The sequence below is a fragment of the Sceloporus occidentalis genome, unplaced genomic scaffold (genome assembly GCF_023333645.1).
Source record: "Sceloporus occidentalis isolate IW3139 unplaced genomic scaffold, rSceOcc1.0.p SCAF_403, whole genome shotgun sequence".
NCBI classification, from domain to species: domain Eukaryota; kingdom Metazoa; phylum Chordata; class Lepidosauria; order Squamata; family Phrynosomatidae; genus Sceloporus; species Sceloporus occidentalis.
Window position 1 is genome coordinate 7501 of NW_028317383.1, and position 18809 is coordinate 26309.

The window sequence follows — 18809 nt, forward strand, 5'->3', positions numbered from 1 at the left end:
GAATAAATTAATGCTTTGCAGTAAGAGGGTGAGCGCGTACCATATATAAAAATGTATATAAAGGTCGTGTCTGCCGCCCTTGGCTTGCGCGGGGGCTTTAATCTCGGCGTGTTTGCCCTTCAGAGACCCGGGGCCTTCGCCATCTACCTGGAGCCCTGGCATTACGACGTGTTTGAGTTCTTGGACCTGAAGAAGAACACCGGCAAAGAGGAGCAGCGGGCGCGGGATCTCTTCTACGCCTTGTGGATCCCCGACCTCTTCATGAAACGCGTCGAGTCGAATCAGGTGAGCGGCCGGCGAGGGACCGCTCTATCCGGGGCTGGCTTCGAGCGTTTAATAAAGCCTGCGCGTGACGGCCGGTACCGGCTCGGGCCCCGGGGCAGTTAACTATGCTGTGGCAATGGGTTGGGAGGGATTCCTTCCGCTATAAAAAATGCATAAAGTGCGATATTTCTGCGTTCCTCCCGTTACACGGCTTTTCGTTCCGAACGTACGATGCGCTCGGTTACCAAGTTCTGTTTCATAACGGAATATTTTTAAAATGAGGTAATGTGACAGATCGTCCTGTGCCCCAGACTGGACACATCCGCCCGTCAGCTCCTTCCCTCTCCCAGTAAGCGGACGCGCTGCGGCTGTCCGAAGAAAGCAGTCACAGACCAGCACTTCCCTCAATCATGAGACAGAACTTCATGCTTCGAGGTTAAAAACAGAACTCTCTTTATTACAAACACACAGAACTTTATACAATCTCAATGCAATGTGCACCGAACCCAGCCCCCAATCCCATCAGCCACATCCCATCACAAATCCCATCAGTATACAGGGGATGTATCAGGTGAGGGGATTACAGAATACAATGGGTTCCCCCACCTGTGTTATCCCCCCTGTAGTGCGGGGGCCGTCTGGGCAGACAGGGCTGTGTTGGCTGATTAAGAGCCCCAGCCAGATTATAGGATCGTCTCTTTGAAGGCTGGGGCTGAATCCACATTCAAACCGGGTACAAATAAATATAATAATAATAATAACAGTGAAGATCAGACATAGGTTCTTCACAGGTAAGATTCAGCAATTTGCGTAAAAGTGACTTTTGTGTGGTTTTGGAGAATGACATATATTGGCTTTTTGTATGGATTACGCAGAGTCGGCGGGCGGGCAGGGGTTATGCCGGTTAACGCGATTCTTGTCTTTTAAGGACTGGTCTCTGATGTGTCCTCACGAATGTCCGGGCCTCGAAGAAGTCTGGGGGGAGAAGTTTGAGGAGCTTTATGAAAAGTAAGGACCGTTCTTGTCGCTTTATCGTGGCCGGTGCTCGGCGATCGACTTCCGGGGCCGCTCCGTCGGGCTGACTTCTTCCTCTGTGGTTTAGGTACGAGAGAGAAGGTCGCGTCCGTAAGGTGGTGAAGGCGCAGCAGCTGTGGTACGCGATCATGGAGTCCCAGACCGAGACTGGAACCCCCTACATGCTCTACAAGGATGCCTGTAACCGGAAGAGCAACCAGCAGAACCTGGGCACCATCAAATGCAGCAACCTGTGCACCGAGATCGTGGAGTACACCAGCGACAAAGAGGTAGTACCCGCGTTACCCCGGGGCCCTGCCGCTGCGGTACTACACTCTCTACTCGGGGCGTACAGCGAGTTAAATAACGTAACGGCTCCTGCGGTCGGTGAGATCCGTGGGGCGAGCAGGCGGATCAAACGCTGGCGCTGCCTCTGGGGGCTTGAGAGCCGTTTCCTTGGCATGTAATATAAAGCGCAAGCTCTGCGGCACGCTAGCAGGTTCCAAACGCGCCCCTGCATGCAGATCAAAAAAATATAGTGAGTCGCTATGCCTTAAGTACTGTACAGCGCTGTGGAATATGTGTGCGCTTCAGTAGTTGCATGATGCCAGCCGATGTGAGATTCATTAATCTGGTAAAGCTGCTCTTTGTATAATATTAAAGTAGTGTTTGCAGAGTCTCGCTGCCCAGCGGTGTTTATTTGGCTGCCAGGTGCTCCTGGATTTAGCGCAAAGCTTTGCATTAGCGCATGGTGTACGAGGCTCTGGTATAGGGGAGCTTCTTGCGTGCCTTTTTTCCTTGCCTTCTGTCTCGTCCATCCCGTTAATCCAGTAATAGAGTGTAAGCTCCTAGGGGCAGAGTCGTCCTCGTTCTCGCCAGTGCGTGTTACTGCTCATATCGTATATCAGCTTTTTGTGTCCTCCTGTAACACCGCTATGGACTCTGCCGGCGATATATAATCGTATTCCTTCTCCCCGCAGGTCGCGGTGTGTAACTTGGCCTCCATCGCGCTGAACATGTACGTGACGCCCGAGCGCACCTTTGATTTCCAGAAGCTCGCTGAGGTCACCAAGGTTATTGTGAGGAACCTGAACAAGATAATTGAAATCAACTTCTACCCCGTGCCGGAGGTGAGCCCCTCGCCGGTCGTCCGGTGCCTGCACCCCCTTCCTGACACCTCAACTTACATTTAAATTACGGGGGGAGTGCTGCCTTTAATCGCGACGATGCGGTGAGAGGAGGAGAATATCGCGCTTTATTCACAGTGATATAATTCACAGACCCGGCCGGGGTCCCCGGCGGCCGCTGAATCCGTCGGGAGGCTCGGGAATTATTTGTGAATCTTCTCGTATGGGACGCGATCGACTAAATTGTTTGCTTCCTGCCTTTCTACCTGTGCGCAGGCAGAGTACTCCAACAAACGCCATCGTCCCATCGGGATAGGCGTGCAGGGCCTGGCGGACGCCTTCATCCTCATGAGATACCCGTTCGAGAGTCCGGAAGCCCAGCTGCTCAACAAGCAGGTCTTCGAGACCATTTATTACGCCGCGCTGGAGTCCAGCTGTGAGCTGGCCAGAGAGCTGGGTCCGTACGAGACCTACGAGGGCAGCCCTGTCAGCAAAGGGGTAAGTATTGGGGGCAGACCGGTATAATGCTTCACTGCTGGGTAGATAAGTGGAACAGCCTCCCAGCAGAAGTGGTAGAGGGTAGTACAGTGAGGGGATTAATATTCTGGGTGTATCTTTCTCTTGCTCGGTTTCTGAAGCCGTTGTTTTTCAGATCCTGCAGCACGATATGTGGGACGTGACTCCCACCGGCCTCTGGGACTGGGCAGCTCTAAAAGAAAAAATTGCCAAGTAAGTGTCAGACATTGTGGGGACCCCCTCACTCGCCAGCCGCTTACCTGCGACCCGCTAGCCACATACATGACAGACGCCGCATTATATATTGTTTTTTTCAGGACAAGAAGGGCTTTCTTTAGATGACATTGTTTTGATTGTATCATATTATTTACTATTAAAAAAAGTATAAAATATGGTGAAAAATTTAGAAAAAAATGACTGTTTCTAACTTTTAGTTGAAAAATCTTTTACTCATCTATAAAAGGTAATGAAAAAACCTGCTAAATAGATTCTACTATTTGTCCTGAGTTTAGAAATACCCAATGTTTTTATGGTTTTTTGCTTTTTTCTGCACGTTATGGGGCAAAAAGTACAGGTAGCGTTTTGCTATTTCAAAGCCATTTTTTCCAAATCTGGTAATTCTTCCCCCCATGTGCCATTTCGGGTATCTTTGAAGCCGGCCAATGCAATTTACCCCATCAAATCATATATTTTTGAAAACTAGACAGCCCAGGGTATTCCAAATGCTGGTATTTTAACCCTTTCCAAGCACTAATTCTACCATCAGCCTTTGTCAAACTTCATGGTAGTAATTTTTTTTGCATTTGTTTTGTCACACACACTTTACTTTAGGTATGAATAAACAGGTTCTGGTATATGTCACTATCACAAAACACCCCAATATGTGTTCAGCAACATCTCCTGAGTACAGCGATACCTCACATGAATGATTTTGCCTGGCTGTTTGTGGGCAAAAGGGCCACATTTGGGGCATGCACATTTTTCAATGTTGATCTTTGGCATTTGGGGATCCACTGCCCATGCCCTATTTGGTACATCTTTTAGCCGGGCCATTTCAGTATGCCCAACCAAACCATATATGTTTGAATATAGGGTATTTTAAATGCTGGTATTTTAACTCTTTGCATGCACACATTTTACCACCAGAATTTTTTCAAAGTTTCCAGTAGTATTCTTTTGTGTGTATTTTTCCCCCACACACCTATGGTATATGCCGCTGTCACACGACACCCCAATATGTGTTCAGCAACATCTCCTGAGTACAGTGATACCCCACATGCATGGGTTTGTTTTTTGGGGGAACTAAAAGGCCACATTTGGTACGTGTGCATTTTTCTAATTGGAAATTAGATGTGTGGCCATCCTTCCCCTCCCCCCCCGTGTTAATTGGGACATTGTTGAACCCGGCCAATTCAATTTACACCATCAAATCATACATTTTTTAAAAGTAGACGCCCCATGGGCATTTAATATGCCAGTATTTTAACTCTTTCCATGCGAGAATTGTTTTAAGCTAATGTGCTAATTTTAGGACTTGCTCACAAAAATATATTTTCCTGTCATCCAGTGGCAGTACAAGTGGGTAGTAATCTTACTCGGGACAAGTAGAACCTAAAAGTGAATAAACAGTTAAAATATCCGAAGCCCCTCCTCCTTACCCATAAAAACCGGCACCTCTCCAAAGATGGCAGTTTTTTTCTTGTCCCTTTCAGGGACGGACGGTGGAATCTTCAGTTCCGGACGATGCTGGTGAGGCGCACGGGTTGCTGCCTGGGGGTTCCTCTTCCTCCGATTGCTCCCCGGGTGGTGAGCAGAGAGAGGCTTTTCCTTCCGTAGCGGTTCGCGTTACGGAAGATGACTGTTATGCATCCTTTTGTATTGTGATGCGGGAGCATGCGCATTACGGTGGAACGCACGCCCGGGTGTCGTTGCGTTCCACTGAAGATCCGATCGCGCTACTGAGCATGCGCGAATCTGATCTTCCGGAGGGCGGCATTTTTGAATGCTATAAAAGGCGCTTTTTCCTGTCTGACTGCAGGAGCATTGCCAGTACAGGATTACCGTGTCACCAGCCCCCCCACACGGTTCAGAGGAGTTTAGGGTAAGATTTTATTTATCTTGGCTCTATACTAAAATTTTTTTTTTTTTTAACCTCTGTTTTCTTTTATCAGATGTCTAGTCCGGTTCCTATAGAAATTCCGGAGAAAGATAAAAGGCCACCGGCTCCCAGAAAAGCTACTTCTAAATTCAAGCATGTGGCTTGTTCAGAGTGTGCTACTCCTCTCCCGGATGGTTGTCGTAAGAAAATGTGTAATTCATGCTCGGCGGAACAACTTGCTACTGAAAAGCAAAAAGATTTGCATTCCTTCCTGGGTTGGTTCCAGGAGAATTTGGCCCAGACCTTTGAAGCTTTTCAACTTTCTGCTTCTCATTCCCAGGAGAAAAGGAAGGAAAGTTCGCATAAACGCAAGAGGTCCAGATCATCATCTAGATCAGACCTTTCCTCCGGTGAAATCTCTCACTCATCTCTTTCTACTTCAAGTAATAGTTCAGAAGATGAGGTTTTTTTTCCCTCCTCAGGAGCTTCGTAAGCTTTTTAAGGAGGTTTCGCGTCTGTTACTAGAGGAGGATTCAGAGAAGGTTAAAGGTTTTCCGGTTCTTCCGAAATTAACAGAACTTATGGAAAGAGAATGGAAGCACCCAGGTAAAAGAGCCTTTATTTCAAAACAGTTCAGACAACTGTTTAAACTTCAAGGGGAAGACACATGGGATGATCCCCCTAAAGTGGACTTCCAAATTGCACAACTTTCCAAAAAGACGACCATTCCAATTGGAGGGGTGTCAGGTCTTAAAGACCCCATGGATAGAAGGGCAGAAACTTCGTGCAGGCGCATATTTCAAGCTGCAGGTTCACAGTGTAAGGCAACGGTGGCCAGCGCAGCGGTGGCTAGAGCCCAGAATATTTGGATTCACGCCTTGGGAGAATGTCTCTCCGATGACTCAGATTCTGAGATTTCCAGACTCCTTAATAAAGCTCTCCAATAGTTTTTTGTTGGATTCATCTCATGAATCTCTTAAATTATCGGCCAGAACTATGGGATTGTCCTCAGTGGCACGAAGAGCCCTGTGGTTACGATCCTGGACAGCGGATTCGGCATCCAAGGCCTCTTTATGTGATTTACCTTTTGAGAGGAAAAAGCTGTTTGGAGCTCCGCTAGAAGACCTGATCAGACAGATGTCGGATACCAAACGAGCTCTCCCTCAAGATAGAAGGATCAAGTGGAATCGTAAATACCCTTATCGGAATGCCAGACCTTTCCAGTCTTCCCGCTCTCAGAATTTTCGGCGTCCCTACGGAGATAGGAAATTCCAAGAACATCCTAGTAAGCAAGAAAAGAGGAAGTTCTGACAAAGTAGGAGGAAGATTGCTATGGTTCAGAGACGCCTGGGAGCAGACCACTCAAAATATTTGGATTCGGAAGATCATTGCGGAGGGATACAAAATCAAGTTTTTTCGACCTCCTTTGAGCCGCTTTCTCATCTCCTCATATCCTGCGGAAAGCAAAAATGTAGCCCTGTTTTCAGCATGCCTCACGCTGCTACAGAAAGGAGTCATAGAGAAGGTCCCAGTTCGTCACAGATTCCAGGGTGTCTACTCTCGGCTCTTTCTGGTTCCAAAGCCGGACGGTTCATTCCGTCCGGTTTTGGATCTAAAGAGGGTCAACAGTTGTGTACGCTATCAACATTTCCGTATGGAGAACCTCCAATCTGTCACTCATATTCTGCAAAGAGGAGATTTTATGGTTACACTGGATTTAAAAGACGCCTATCTTCATGTGCCTATGGCCGACGCGTCCAGAAAGTTCCTCAGGTTCTCGGTTCGAGTAAACAAGAGAATTTATCACTTTCAATTCACAGCCCTCCCATTCGGTCTTTCGTCGGCTCCAAGAGTTTTTACCAAGATCCTGTGCCCATTGACGGCAAGCCTAAGACTCCGGGGTGTCGCTATCATACCATACTTGGACGACTGGCTCATCAAGGCCAACTCTACAAAAAAACTTCTGGCAGACTTGGACACCACGGTTCATTTTCTAGAACAACATGGCTGGATCATCAACAAGGAGAAATCCAATCTCCTTCCCTCCACCAGGATCCAGTTCCTGGGGTTGATGGTGGACTCAGTTTCCCAGTGCATCTTCCTCCCGCAATCAAAGATCAGGAAGATAAGACAGGAAATTTCCTTTCTTCAAAGGAATCCTACCTGCTCTGTCAGAAGGGCTATGAGTGTCCTGGGTGTTCTTACAGCGTCCATCCCTGCGGTCCGTTGGGCAAAGTCTCAGCTGCGTCCCTTACAGTGGCAGATCCTTTCCAAATGGTCAAGAAGGGAAGAAGACTTAGACGCAATCTTCACTATATCACGCCAAGTCCTATCTCAGCTGAACTGGTGGAAGAAATCAACCCATCTTTCCGGGGGTCTCTCGTTCCAACCCCGACATTGGATAACTCTAACCACGGATGCCTCCAGAATCGGCTGGGGGGCGCATTTAGGTTGCCTCTTCAGGCAGGGAATTTGGTCTCCGGAAGATTCTCATCAGTCTTCAAATTACAGGGAATTAAAGGCAGTCCTTCTGGCCCTCATGGCTTTCAGGCCCCATGTAGAGGGTCGTTTTGTAAGAATCCAGTCGGACAACGCTACGACAGTGGCTTACATAAACAAGCAAGGAGGAACGCGAACACGAAAGCTTCAGATTCTGTGCTCTGTTTTAATGAAGTGGTCCCAACAACATCTGCAGGACATCTCGGCAACCCACATCAGAGGCTGCTACAATCTTATTGCGGACGACCTCAGCCGAGCAAAGTGGTCTCAGGCGGAGTGGTCCCTGACCGCGCAGACCTCCATCTTGGTGGCAAGATTCGGCCTCCCGGAGATAGACTTGATGGCTACCAGAAAAAACAGGAAAGTGTCGGTTTTTGCGTCCCTCAACAGGCTGGATTCTCCTCAGGTTCTGGACGGCCTTTCAATTCAATGGAATTTCCGTTTGGCCTACATATTTCCTCCGGTAGCCTTGATCCCGAGAATTCTCCAAAAGATTTGCTCAGACAGGGCCAGGGTCTTGGCCATCATACCTTACTGGCCAAGTCGAAGTTGGTTTGCCCTTCTCAGACAACTTACCTTGGCATCCTGGGAACTTCTGACGTCAGAGCCCTTGTTGGACAACAGGGAGCTTTGTCTAGACCTCCTTCGGATGTTTCGGTTGACGGCCTGGCTTTTGCAAGGATGATTCTGCGGAACCAAGGTGTTGACGGTGACCTTTCTGATCTTCTGTTGAATTCTGTGAGACGCTCTACATCCAGGATATATTTTCGTATTTGGAAAAAATTTCTTCTGTGGTGCTCTGCTCGAGGTTTGACTGTCTTCCCTCAGAATATCAGCTCTATTCTGCAGTTCTTGCAAGATGGTTTGGATTCAGGTCTCAGTGTTTCTACCTTAAAGGGTCAGGTCTCGGCACTTAATCATTTTTTTCTTTCAGACTTGGCCTCTCACCTTCTAGTAAGACGTTTCTTTAAAGCCGCGACCATTCGGCGTCCCCCGTCAAGGTCTCCTTTTCCTACCTGGGACCTTACTCTTGTCCTGCAGGCTCTTTGTTCGGCTCCTTTCGAACCATTGGAGGAAGTTTCATTGAAGATCCTTTCCCTCAAGACGATTTTTTTTGGTGGCGATTACTTCAGCCAAGTGGGGGAACTTCAAGCCCTCTCGTCTTCGGCGGATTTCACTGTTTTCCATCAGGACAAGGTCGTGTTGCATTTGAAACCCTTGTTTCTTCCAAAGGTCATCTCCAGGGCGAGTATCAATCAACCATTGGTTCTTCCCTCGTTTTTTCCGTCTCCTTCCTCCCCGGAAGAATGTAAATGGCACTCCTTGGATGTTAAAAGGGCTTTGGACATATATCTCAAGCGTACTTCATCCTTCCGCACCACCGACCACCTTTTTGTCAATTTTTTTGGTCATTCTGCTGGTAAGGCGGCTTCAAAGGCTACCATTTCTCGATGGCTTGTTGACACCATTCGTATGGCCTACCAGGCCAAGGGCGAGTTGCTTCAATGTCCCGTTAGGGCTCACTCCACTAGAGCCATGTCTGTTTCTTGGGCTGAAAAGGCTTCGGCTTCTCCTGAAGAGATCTGCAAGGCGGCTTCCTGGTCCTCGTTCAATACGTTTATACAACATTACCGGCTAGACGTCTTTTCCTCCTCTGCGGCGGATTTCGGGCGCAAGGTGCTTCGAGCTGTTGTCTCCTAGGCATTCCCCCCCCCTTCTCCGGGATCTTGTTACATCCCACTTGTACTGCCACTGGATGACAGGAAAAACGGAAATTTTTTACTTACCGTAAATTCCTTTTTCCTTAGTCCAGTGGCAGTACAGATTTCCCTCCCTTCGTTGAGAATAAACTTTACTTTGCATCCATTTCTGTGTGTCTTGTTACTAACTGCCATCTTTGGAGAGGTGCCGGTTTTTATGGGTAAGGAGGAGGGGCTTCGGATATTTTAACTGTTTATTCACTTTTAGGTTCTACTTGTCCCGAGTAAGATTACTACCCACTTGTACTGCCACTGGACTAAGGAAAAAGGAATTTACTGTAAGTAAAAAATTTCCGTTTTTTTATATATATATTTTTTTTTTGCCTTTTTTAAAAATTTTTTTTCAGCTTGAAGGTTCCCCTGATAGTGACATCAGTGGGAAATTTTTACATTTTACTATTTTTTTTACTATTTTTTTCTAATTAATTTTATTTTATTTTTTAATTTATTTTTACTAATCACACTGTGATTAGAAAGCTGGGCTCCATTGACTTGCATAGTTGAATGCAGTACCTGTATTCAACCTGCAAGTGGAGCTAGAGTTCTCTAGAGGGTCAGGAGACCATCTAGCGAACTTTTTCATCTTTATTTTTTTTCCCGGGCTGCCGCCATCTTGCTGATGGTGAAGATCGCTGATGGCTGTGACCGCTCTCCGGAGCGGTCACAGTCCATCCAGAGGTAAGTGTTAAATGGTGTCGCTGGATCAGGAGGCATCCAGTGACACCATTTAAGTTTAGGAGGTGATCGTTGATCGCCTCCTAAACGCTTTTAAAACGGGCGTCCGCCGCCATACAATCTATGGCAGATGTTGACGTCCCGGGGAGGGGCCAGACATGGCCCCTGGTGCCGATCGTGGCGTTGCTGAATGCCTCGAGGTCGCGGCATTACAGCAACGCCGTTTGGGTGAAAAAAATCGATCACGGATCTTTTGTCATTTGTCGTAAACGACTTGTTTTTCCGTGACGTGCCCGGACCGAAAATTGTCATCAAGGGGTTAAACTTGGATCAGCGAACACAACGTACCATTGGAACACTGTAGTGATGGGAGTGATAAAGGGCCATTGGAACACAGGAGTGATGGGAGTGATAAAGGGCCATTGGAACGCAGGAGTGATGGGAGTGATAAAGGGCCATTGGAACGCAGGAGTGATGGGAGTGATAAAGGGCCATTGGAGCGCAGGAGTGATGGGAGTGATAAAGGGCCATTGGAGCGCAGGAGTGATGGGAGTGATAAAGGGCCATTGGAGCGCAGGAGTGATGGGAGTGATAAAGGGCCATTGGAGCGCAGGAGTGATGGGAGTGATAAAGGGCCATTGGAGCGCAGGAGTGATGGGAGTGATAAAGGGCCATTGGAGCGCAGGAGTGATGGGAGTGATAAAGGGCCATTGGAGCGCAGGAGTGATGGGAGTGATAAAGGGCCATTGGAACGCAGAAGTGATGGGAGTGATAAAGGGCCATTGGAACGCAGAAGTGATGGGAGTGATAAAGGGCCATTGGAACGCAGAAGTGATGGGAGTGATAAAGGGCCATTAGAACACAGGAGTGATAAAGGGAGTGTCAACATTTCCTTGAGCTGCGGGTCCCTTGGCGTGTACGGAGTGCTCGCTCCTGTCGGTTCTGCGGAGTGGTAAATAGTTTTGGGTTTTTTCCCTCTTTTTCAGGCACGGCGTTAGGAACAGTTTGCTGTTGGCCCCGATGCCCACGGCTTCCACTGCACAGATACTGGGCAACAATGAATCGATCGAGCCTTACACCAGTAACATCTACACCCGCCGGGTGCTGTCGGGCGAGTTCCAGGTGAGGCCCGATTAGCCCTTTAGCAGCTTTTGGGGCTGGGGATCACAGATAAGGTGTGTGTGGGGGGGGGTTGCATTACCTCATTTTCATATAGAAAGCATCCTGATCGCTGTTCAGGACTTTCCTCCCTTAATGTGGGGGGGGGGGGCAGTGTTCTTACCAGGTCTCCCATAGGATGAGGGAAGTTGGGTGACTTTTGTAGCCATGTCGGCGATCGCTCCGACCGCTCTGATTAACCGAGTATAATGTCTCTCAGATCGTCAACCCGCACTTACTGAAAGATCTGACAGAGCGCGGCCTGTGGAACGAAGAGATGAAGAACCAGATCATCGCCTGCAACGGATCCATCCAGGTACCTGCCGGTAAACGCCCCCAAGGGGGGCATAGTTATTGTATGATTAAAGCACGGATTCCCGGTAATGCCCCGGGCTTGGCCATTCGGGCGAGATGCCACTCTGCTTTCTCCAAAAGATGTTTTACTTAGCAGTTTGCCACATTTTGCCTCTAAACATGCCCTCGCCCCGCGTTGGGGTCCCTTTAACACGCCAGCATCGTTCTCGCTGGTAGCCGCTTCCACCCGGAAGATTCTTATTTCCTGCGCTTTCTCCCCAGAGCGTCCCGGAGATTCCCGACGACCTGAAGGAGCTCTACAAGACGGTGTGGGAGATCTCTCAGAAAACCATCATCAAGATGGCCGCCGACAGAGGGGCCTTCATCGACCAGAGCCAGTCCCTGAACATCCACGTGGCCGAGCCCAACTACGGCAAGCTGACCAGCATGCACTTCTACGGCTGGAAACAGGTAAAGCGCCACGTTGAGGGTCCCCTGTAAGTTTGGGTATGTAAGTGGGACAGGAGTGGGAGAACCAGCGCCGCAGGGGGACTCGAAATGTTTCCTTCCGTCCCCACGTTTCCTCTTTATAAATACGAGCCGTCGTGTGATGCTCCGGGGGCCGGTCTGCTTCAACCTGCATGAGAAGAGGTGTCTCACAGCTTTTTTTTTTTTGTTTGTTTGTTTTTGTTAGGGCTTGAAAACAGGGATGTATTACCTGCGCACCCGGCCAGCTGCCAACCCCATCCAGTTCACCCTCAACAAAGAGAAGCTGAAGGAAAAGGAGACCCCGTCTCAGGACGCCGCCCAGGAGGAGAAGGAGAGGAACAAGGCCGCCATGGTGTGTTCTCTAGAAAACCGCGACGAATGCCTGATGTGCGGCTCGTAGCCGCGGCCGCCGGATGCCCAATACAGAGACTTATAACCGAAGCCCCTCTGCCCTGGCTGCGGAGCCCTGGCCGGTACAGACTGTTAGCGGCCACCGGCGGGGCGTCCATCGCTTCCCGTCTTGCTTGATTTCTCGGCTCTAGAGTGAACGTTCTGATGAGATTCGGGGGAAAATCAATGAATTTTTCTATTAAAAATAAAAAAAACTGGAAAAACCTCTACCTGCGCCTGGCAGATTCTAGCGTATAGAAATAAACTCGAAGTATTCTTACTCTGGGAGTGATTTGATCCCCGTTATTTGGGATTTGACGGGTAGGATGCGGTCGCTCCGTGCATTAGACCTCCGCTCTTACTTTACTCTGTGTAGAGGGAATTTCTTTTGCCTTTCTCTGCAAAATAGACTTTTCTCATTTTCTAGACGGCTAACAGCGATATGGCAAATTAACCTAACCTATGTGTTTCCGCGGTAGCTCTGATCCCGCGTATCCAGAAGATCAAGAAGGACAAAGCCAGGGTGCTTGCAATCCTTCCCTTCTGGCCAAACTGGGGCTGGTTCTCGGACCTGCTCCAGATGACGATTTGTTCTTGGGAACTTCCAGAATCCCCAGATCTACTGGGAAACCGCAGTGTCCATATACACACCATCCAGATGTTTCGCTTAACGGCATTGATGGTGCAAGGCTAATTCTAAAGGAGAAGGTATTCACGGTGCTATGGTCGGTCGGTTGATAAATTCGGTTAGAAGGTCTACATCAGAAATTTACCTCAGAACTTGGAGAAAATTTTTGGAATGGTGCCAGGATCAAGAGTTCCATGGCTATCCTCCCTCTATTCCAGTCATCTTGCAGTTTCTCGAGAGGGGGTTCAGTCTCCAGGTGGCTACCCTGAGGGACAAGTGTCCGCCCTTGGTCACTTCCTGCTTTGGTCTTGGCATCGGATCCCTTTTTATTAGGCCTTTTTTGCAAGGCTATTACTCTACTAAGGCCTCTTTCCAGGTCGTCCGTTCCTCCTTGGGATTTATCTCTAGTTCTTTAAGCTTTGTGTTCTGCGTCATTTGACCCTCTAAAACTCCTCTCCCTAAAAACTGCATTTTTTTTGGTCACCTTCACTTCAGCTAGAAGAGAGGGTGAAATTCTGGCTCTCTCGTCATCCAGTGAGTTCATTGTCTTTCATCAGGATAAAGTAGTTCTGCATCTCCGACCGTCTTTCCTCCCTAAAGTCTTGTCGCGGACTAACATTAACCAGCCTTTAGCGTTACCCATCTTTTTTCTTAATTTCTTCTCCAGAAGAGATCATGTGGCATTCTTTGGATGTTGAAAGAGCTCTTCATGTCTATTTACAACGTACTGCAACAGTTCGTGCGTCAGACCACCTGTTTCTTCAGTTTCATGGGAAATCTTGCGGGCCAGGAGGTGTCCAAATCTGCTCTGGCTAGATGGCTTGCTGATACTATTCGTTTAGCCTATGTATCCTGTAAAGTGGATGTATCATCTCATATTATCCCCTTAATGACAAAGCCCGTACATGTACGGGCACAAAATGTATTTTTTTTTAATGGGTTTAGGGACCGCCCATTGTCCTTAAGGGGTTAAGGCGCACTCTACTAGAGCTATGTCCGTTTCCTGGGCAGCTAAGGCCTTAGCTTCCCCAGAAAAAATTTGCAAAGCGGCAACCTGGTCTTCATGGAATACTTATATTAGACATTATAGGCTAGACCTTTCTGCAGCTTTGGAAGCTGCCTTTGGCCTTCATGTTCTTCAAGCGGTCAATGCCTCTATCCCACCCATGTAAGGGATCTTTCTATATCCCATACGTACTGCCACTATACACAGGAAAAACCAATCATTTCTTACCGTAAATCTTCTTTTTCCTAGTATAGTGGCAATACGTTGGAGTGAGTCGTATTTCTTGTTATTACTGAGGACTCTACCAGTTTGCCGGCTTTTATGGGTAAGAGGGGAGGAGTTTACTTTTTGATTGGTCTTTCAGAAGCTTGTCCTGAGGGGAAAGAACAACCCATACGTACTGCCACTATACTAGGAAAAGAACATTTACGGCAAGAAATTGTTTTTTTAGGTATTTGTATGAACGCCGATGCGCCTGTTAAATATTTGTGTTTCTCCGTAATTTCCTTTATCTCGCCCGCCGGATACTTTGTTACGCTCTGGGCCCTTTGGTAATTTTTATTCACGTTTGTGAGTCGCCCCACCCAATCTGGCCCTGAATGCATTGTGTGTGTGTGTGTGTATATATATATATATATATATATATATATATAACAAAACTTTTTTAAACAATGTAAAAAAAGAAACGCAACCGTTTAGGGAGTTTGGTGATGTCACTGACATCACTGACATCAATATTATACAACAGTGATCCCTGAAGGGGTCAGAACACCATTGTGACGGCCCCGGATTAACCCGGGGCCGTCACAACCATAAAATATATATAAAAAACAAAGTCCTGTCATCCTATTGCCCTAGTACAGCAAGTAACAAATCACACACACACACTTTACTACCCCCCTAAAGCTGAAGTGTAAATATATCATGCTATAGGGTAAGATATACGGGGTGGATGTGGCCCTCTATGCTATATGTATGCGGGGTATTCCTGTAATTGGGGGATGTTGCTTTCTGAAATCATTTAACCCCATGACGTCCCAGACGCAGCAATCGTTTGCTGCGTGTTTTTCCGTGACATGACTGGCACATCAGTTGTCGTTATGTGCAGCGAGGATTAGCACGGGTTAAAAGGGGCGGCACATTTATTGTACACGTGTGTGATGAGGCTGACTGTGAACCTGCAGAGTTACTCTGGGCACCTATGACGCTTCAAACAAACGTTACAAAGTTAATGAAGGGAACGATGGTCAGCAATGGAGCTCTGTATATCGAAAATATAAAACAAATAGCTGAAGAGTATATAAAAATATAATAAAATTCTAAATAAAGATTCCAGTGATATCGTAAAAGGAACAATCTAGTTCAGGGGCGTCCAACCTGCGGCCCTCCAGCTGCTGCAGGACTACAGGTTGGACGCCCCTGATCTAGTTCAATGAGAATATAAAAAAAACCCTAAATAATAAAAATTAAAAAGTTAAAATAGGTGACCACACACATTGTGCCCCTCCTGCTACAAACATACATTTGAAAAAATCCAAAGTACAAAAATAAGAAAAAATTGTAGAATGTAAGGGGTCATTTTACGCCCCAATATTATAGCAATACGCTGCTTGTACTTATTGCCCAATAACTTGCAAAATAACAAAAACATCGAGTATTTGTAAACGAAGGTTTTTTTCGTTAGCTGTTGTAGATGAGAATTTTTTTTAAATAAAAGTAATTTAAAAAAAAAAATAACTTTTTTTTTATTTATATATAATAGATTCTACAATATGATCAAACTAATGGTATCTAAACAAAGCCCTTCCTATCCTAAAAAAATATATAACTTGTGTGGGTTCAGTAAACGAGAAAGAAGAAAATTAGAGCTAAACACGAGCAGCGCAGAAATGTTACAAGAGCCTCGGACAAAAGCAAGTCTTTAGTTCGTCTTTAACAGTGAAACGCGTCAGTGCCCCCTTTCCTGTTTGCTCTGTCTCTTCGAGCTGCTGCCTGTCTCTGGAAAGAGAGCCGCTTGGTCTCCGGTTACTGAACATCGCAATCCTCCCACCCCAGAGGACACCGTGACGGGTTTCATGCGGCCAACAGCCACGCCGGGTCTGCTTAATGATTTCAGAAAGCGCGTTCTGATCTCCTTTGTCCTCAGGCCATAAATAAGGGGGTTGACCATAGCGGGAAAGAGTAAATAGATGGAGCTCAACAAATTGTGGGTGTCTTGGGAGACAGATCGGGAGATCCTGTAGACTATGGAGGAGGACAGGCTGAAGAAGTAGACAACCATAATGACCAGGAGGTGTGTAGCGCAGGTGTGCAGTGATTTGTGCCTCACCGCTCCAGTGGAGATCTTTAACGCAGCTCGCGTGATGCTACCGTAGGAGGCAGAGATGAAAGACAAGTCAAAGACGATGGAGGTTACTCGAAGGCTCAGCCCTACTATCTTGTTTTTGGAGATGTTTCCACAAACTAGGCTGAGAAGCGCCATGTGCTCACAAGCAAAATGGCGTATGGTGTCCGAGCCACAGAACCGCACCTTGGATGCAAGGTAAATAACGGGGGTGACGAATGAAACGCTCCGAATAACTGCCGCCACGACGAGGGTAATCATTACTCGTCTGTTCATGATGTTGGCGTAACGCAACGGCTTGCAGATGGCAACGTACCTGTCCAAAGCCATCATCAAGAGGACATTACAGTCCATCATGATAATGAAGTAGATGAAGAACATTTGGACCAAACACCCAATCAGTGAAATGCGATTAAAGTCCATCAGGAAGCCGAGGAGCATCTTGGGGACAACGGTGGACGTGCCGCAAATGTTGATGGCGGAGAGTGCGGCAATCAGGATGTACATCGGGGAGTGGAGGCTGCTCTCCGTCCTCACGATGTGAATGAGAACACCGTTGGTTGAAAGAGTGATGATGTAGATGAGGAAGAACGGGATGAACAGGAGACGCCGGAATGCATAGAAACCGGGGAACCCGAGCAGCGTGAACTCCACGTGAGAAATGAGGCTCGTGTGGTTGGCGGCTTCGGCCATAACATTGGAGACAGACGATCTTCCTGAAAGAAGAGGCTAAGATTTACCCAAACGTTACGCAGAGACCCGTTCATTCTCAGATCCCGCGGCACGTACGGAGCTAATGTGATTTCGTCAGGGGCATACCTAGAGTATTTGGCACCCAGGGCAGATCCTGTATGTGGCAACCCCCCACCAAAAAAAATTATGTGCCAACTCTGCCCCTGAAACAGACTGGCTGTGCCAAGTCCAACCTTAGTAAAAGCCTGTCTATTCTAAGTCTGCCCCTGAAACACTTACTACTAACTTAGTAACTTCATTCATTCACCCACCAACTAACATTCATTCACCCATTGACTCTCCCGCACCCTCTTACCTCTCTTGCTGATTTCCCTGGTCCGGGGGCCGGCCGTGCAGATGTCTACGCAGCCTGATGGCGGCCAAACAAGGGGCCCGCAGCTTACTGAGTTTCCTCATACAGAGCACAGGCGCCACAGCAGTAAGCTGCGGACCCGCGTTAGGCGGCAGTCGGGCCACCGGGCACCCCCCTGATGAGTGACAGACAGGGACTTATCACTACTGAGTATCCGGCCACACGGCGGACGGGGTTACATGTCGCTGCGGAATATCTGGACAAAAATTCTATTTCCCACCACTTTCTATATTTACTTTATTTTAAGATATTTTTGAATAAATGTAGTTTTTTTCTGTTTTGTTTTTTTCGGATGATGATTGTTAGGCGGTTCCCATACTCTATTCCCTCATATTTTACTCGGGTGTTTTTGGCTATTGTTGGAATTATATGTCCAGATATTCAGCATTCAATCAATTACATTTCTATGGTGGTTTGCGGTGTGTGGAGAGGTTGGGCAGCCCCCCCCCCACAAAGGCCAGTCTGCGCATGATATTTTTTGGAAAATGCTTCACTTAATAAATATAATTATCACTTAATAAATATAAATATCTCTTAAAAAATATATAAACATAGCTTAATATATATAAATATCTCTTAATAAATATAAATATCTCTTCAAAATATAAACATCGCTTAATAAATATAAATATCTCTTAATAAATATAAATCTCACTAATAAATATAAATATCTCTTAATAAATATAAATATAAACATCGCCTAATAGATATAAATATCTCTTAATAAACATCACTTACTAAATATAAACATCACTCAAAAAATATAAATATCACTAATAAATATAAACATATCTTAATAAATCTCTTAAAAAATATATAAACATAGCTTAATAAATATAAATATCGCTTAATAAATATAAATATAACTTAATAAATATAAATATCGCTAATAAATATAAACATTGCTTAATAAATATAAATATCGCTAATAAATATAAATATTTCTTAACTTTATTGAATAAAACTTGAGTCGTTATTTTCTGTGACTTTAATATCTAAAATAATCCTCCCTCGAATCATTTGATTTGTGTAAATCTTGGTTATCTCTCTATATGTTTAGCTCTGGGTTTAACCCCTTTAGCGGATAACTTACCCGGGGTTATTAGGTGTTGGCAGGTAACGGCCGCACACAGGGCACAAACTGCTCCGACGGGGCACGATCAGTTAAATGGCTCAGGTAGGAATTATATAACAGATCGCGTCCTCCTCTGGAGAAACGCGGGTTATTTCGGGACGCCGGAACACAGGGGAGGAAAAGCCTCAGAGCCGTTAGCTTCGGCTCCTAAAACAGGGGGCTCCAAACTCTACCTGAGGGCCACGGATGATTAACCCCTTAAGGACGCAGCTAACATACTCACGACGACCTGTGCGGTTTTAGCATTTTCGCTGCCTTCAGCACTAATCTCCGTATTATTCTCAGCTAAATTATATTAAAAATGAAA

General features: G+C 46.6%; 2 protein-coding genes across 2 annotated transcripts in view; one reads left to right on the forward strand and one right to left on the reverse strand.

Moving 5' to 3' along the window:
• LOC149272885 (ribonucleoside-diphosphate reductase large subunit-like) overlaps positions 1-12294 on the forward strand; it is a 13911-nt gene extending 1617 nt beyond the window's left edge. The window contains exons 6-15 of the mRNA XM_089506612.1: positions 124-285; positions 1193-1272; positions 1367-1568; positions 2259-2408; positions 2682-2903; positions 3058-3134; positions 10940-11075; positions 11332-11427; positions 11688-11876; positions 12100-12294. Of these exons, the coding sequence (XP_089362738.1) occupies positions 124-285; positions 1193-1272; positions 1367-1568; positions 2259-2408; positions 2682-2903; positions 3058-3134; positions 10940-11075; positions 11332-11427; positions 11688-11876; positions 12100-12294 (1509 nt within the window). The remainder of the gene's footprint in view (positions 1-123; positions 286-1192; positions 1273-1366; positions 1569-2258; positions 2409-2681; positions 2904-3057; positions 3135-10939; positions 11076-11331; positions 11428-11687; positions 11877-12099) is intronic.
• Positions 12295-15866: 3572 nt separating this feature from the next.
• On the reverse strand, positions 15867-16955 carry LOC149272886 (olfactory receptor 52K1-like). Its single transcript, XM_089506617.1, has one exon. It carries the CDS (start codon positions 16953-16955, stop codon positions 15867-15869), a length of 1089 nt encoding a protein of 362 aa, XP_089362743.1.
• Between the last annotated feature and the right edge of the window lie 1854 nt (positions 16956-18809).

Coding starts and splice junctions, on each gene's coding strand:
- LOC149272886 (XM_089506617.1), bottom strand. CDS start 16,955: ATGGCCGAAGCCGCCAACCACACGAGCCTCATTTCTCACGTGGAGTTC.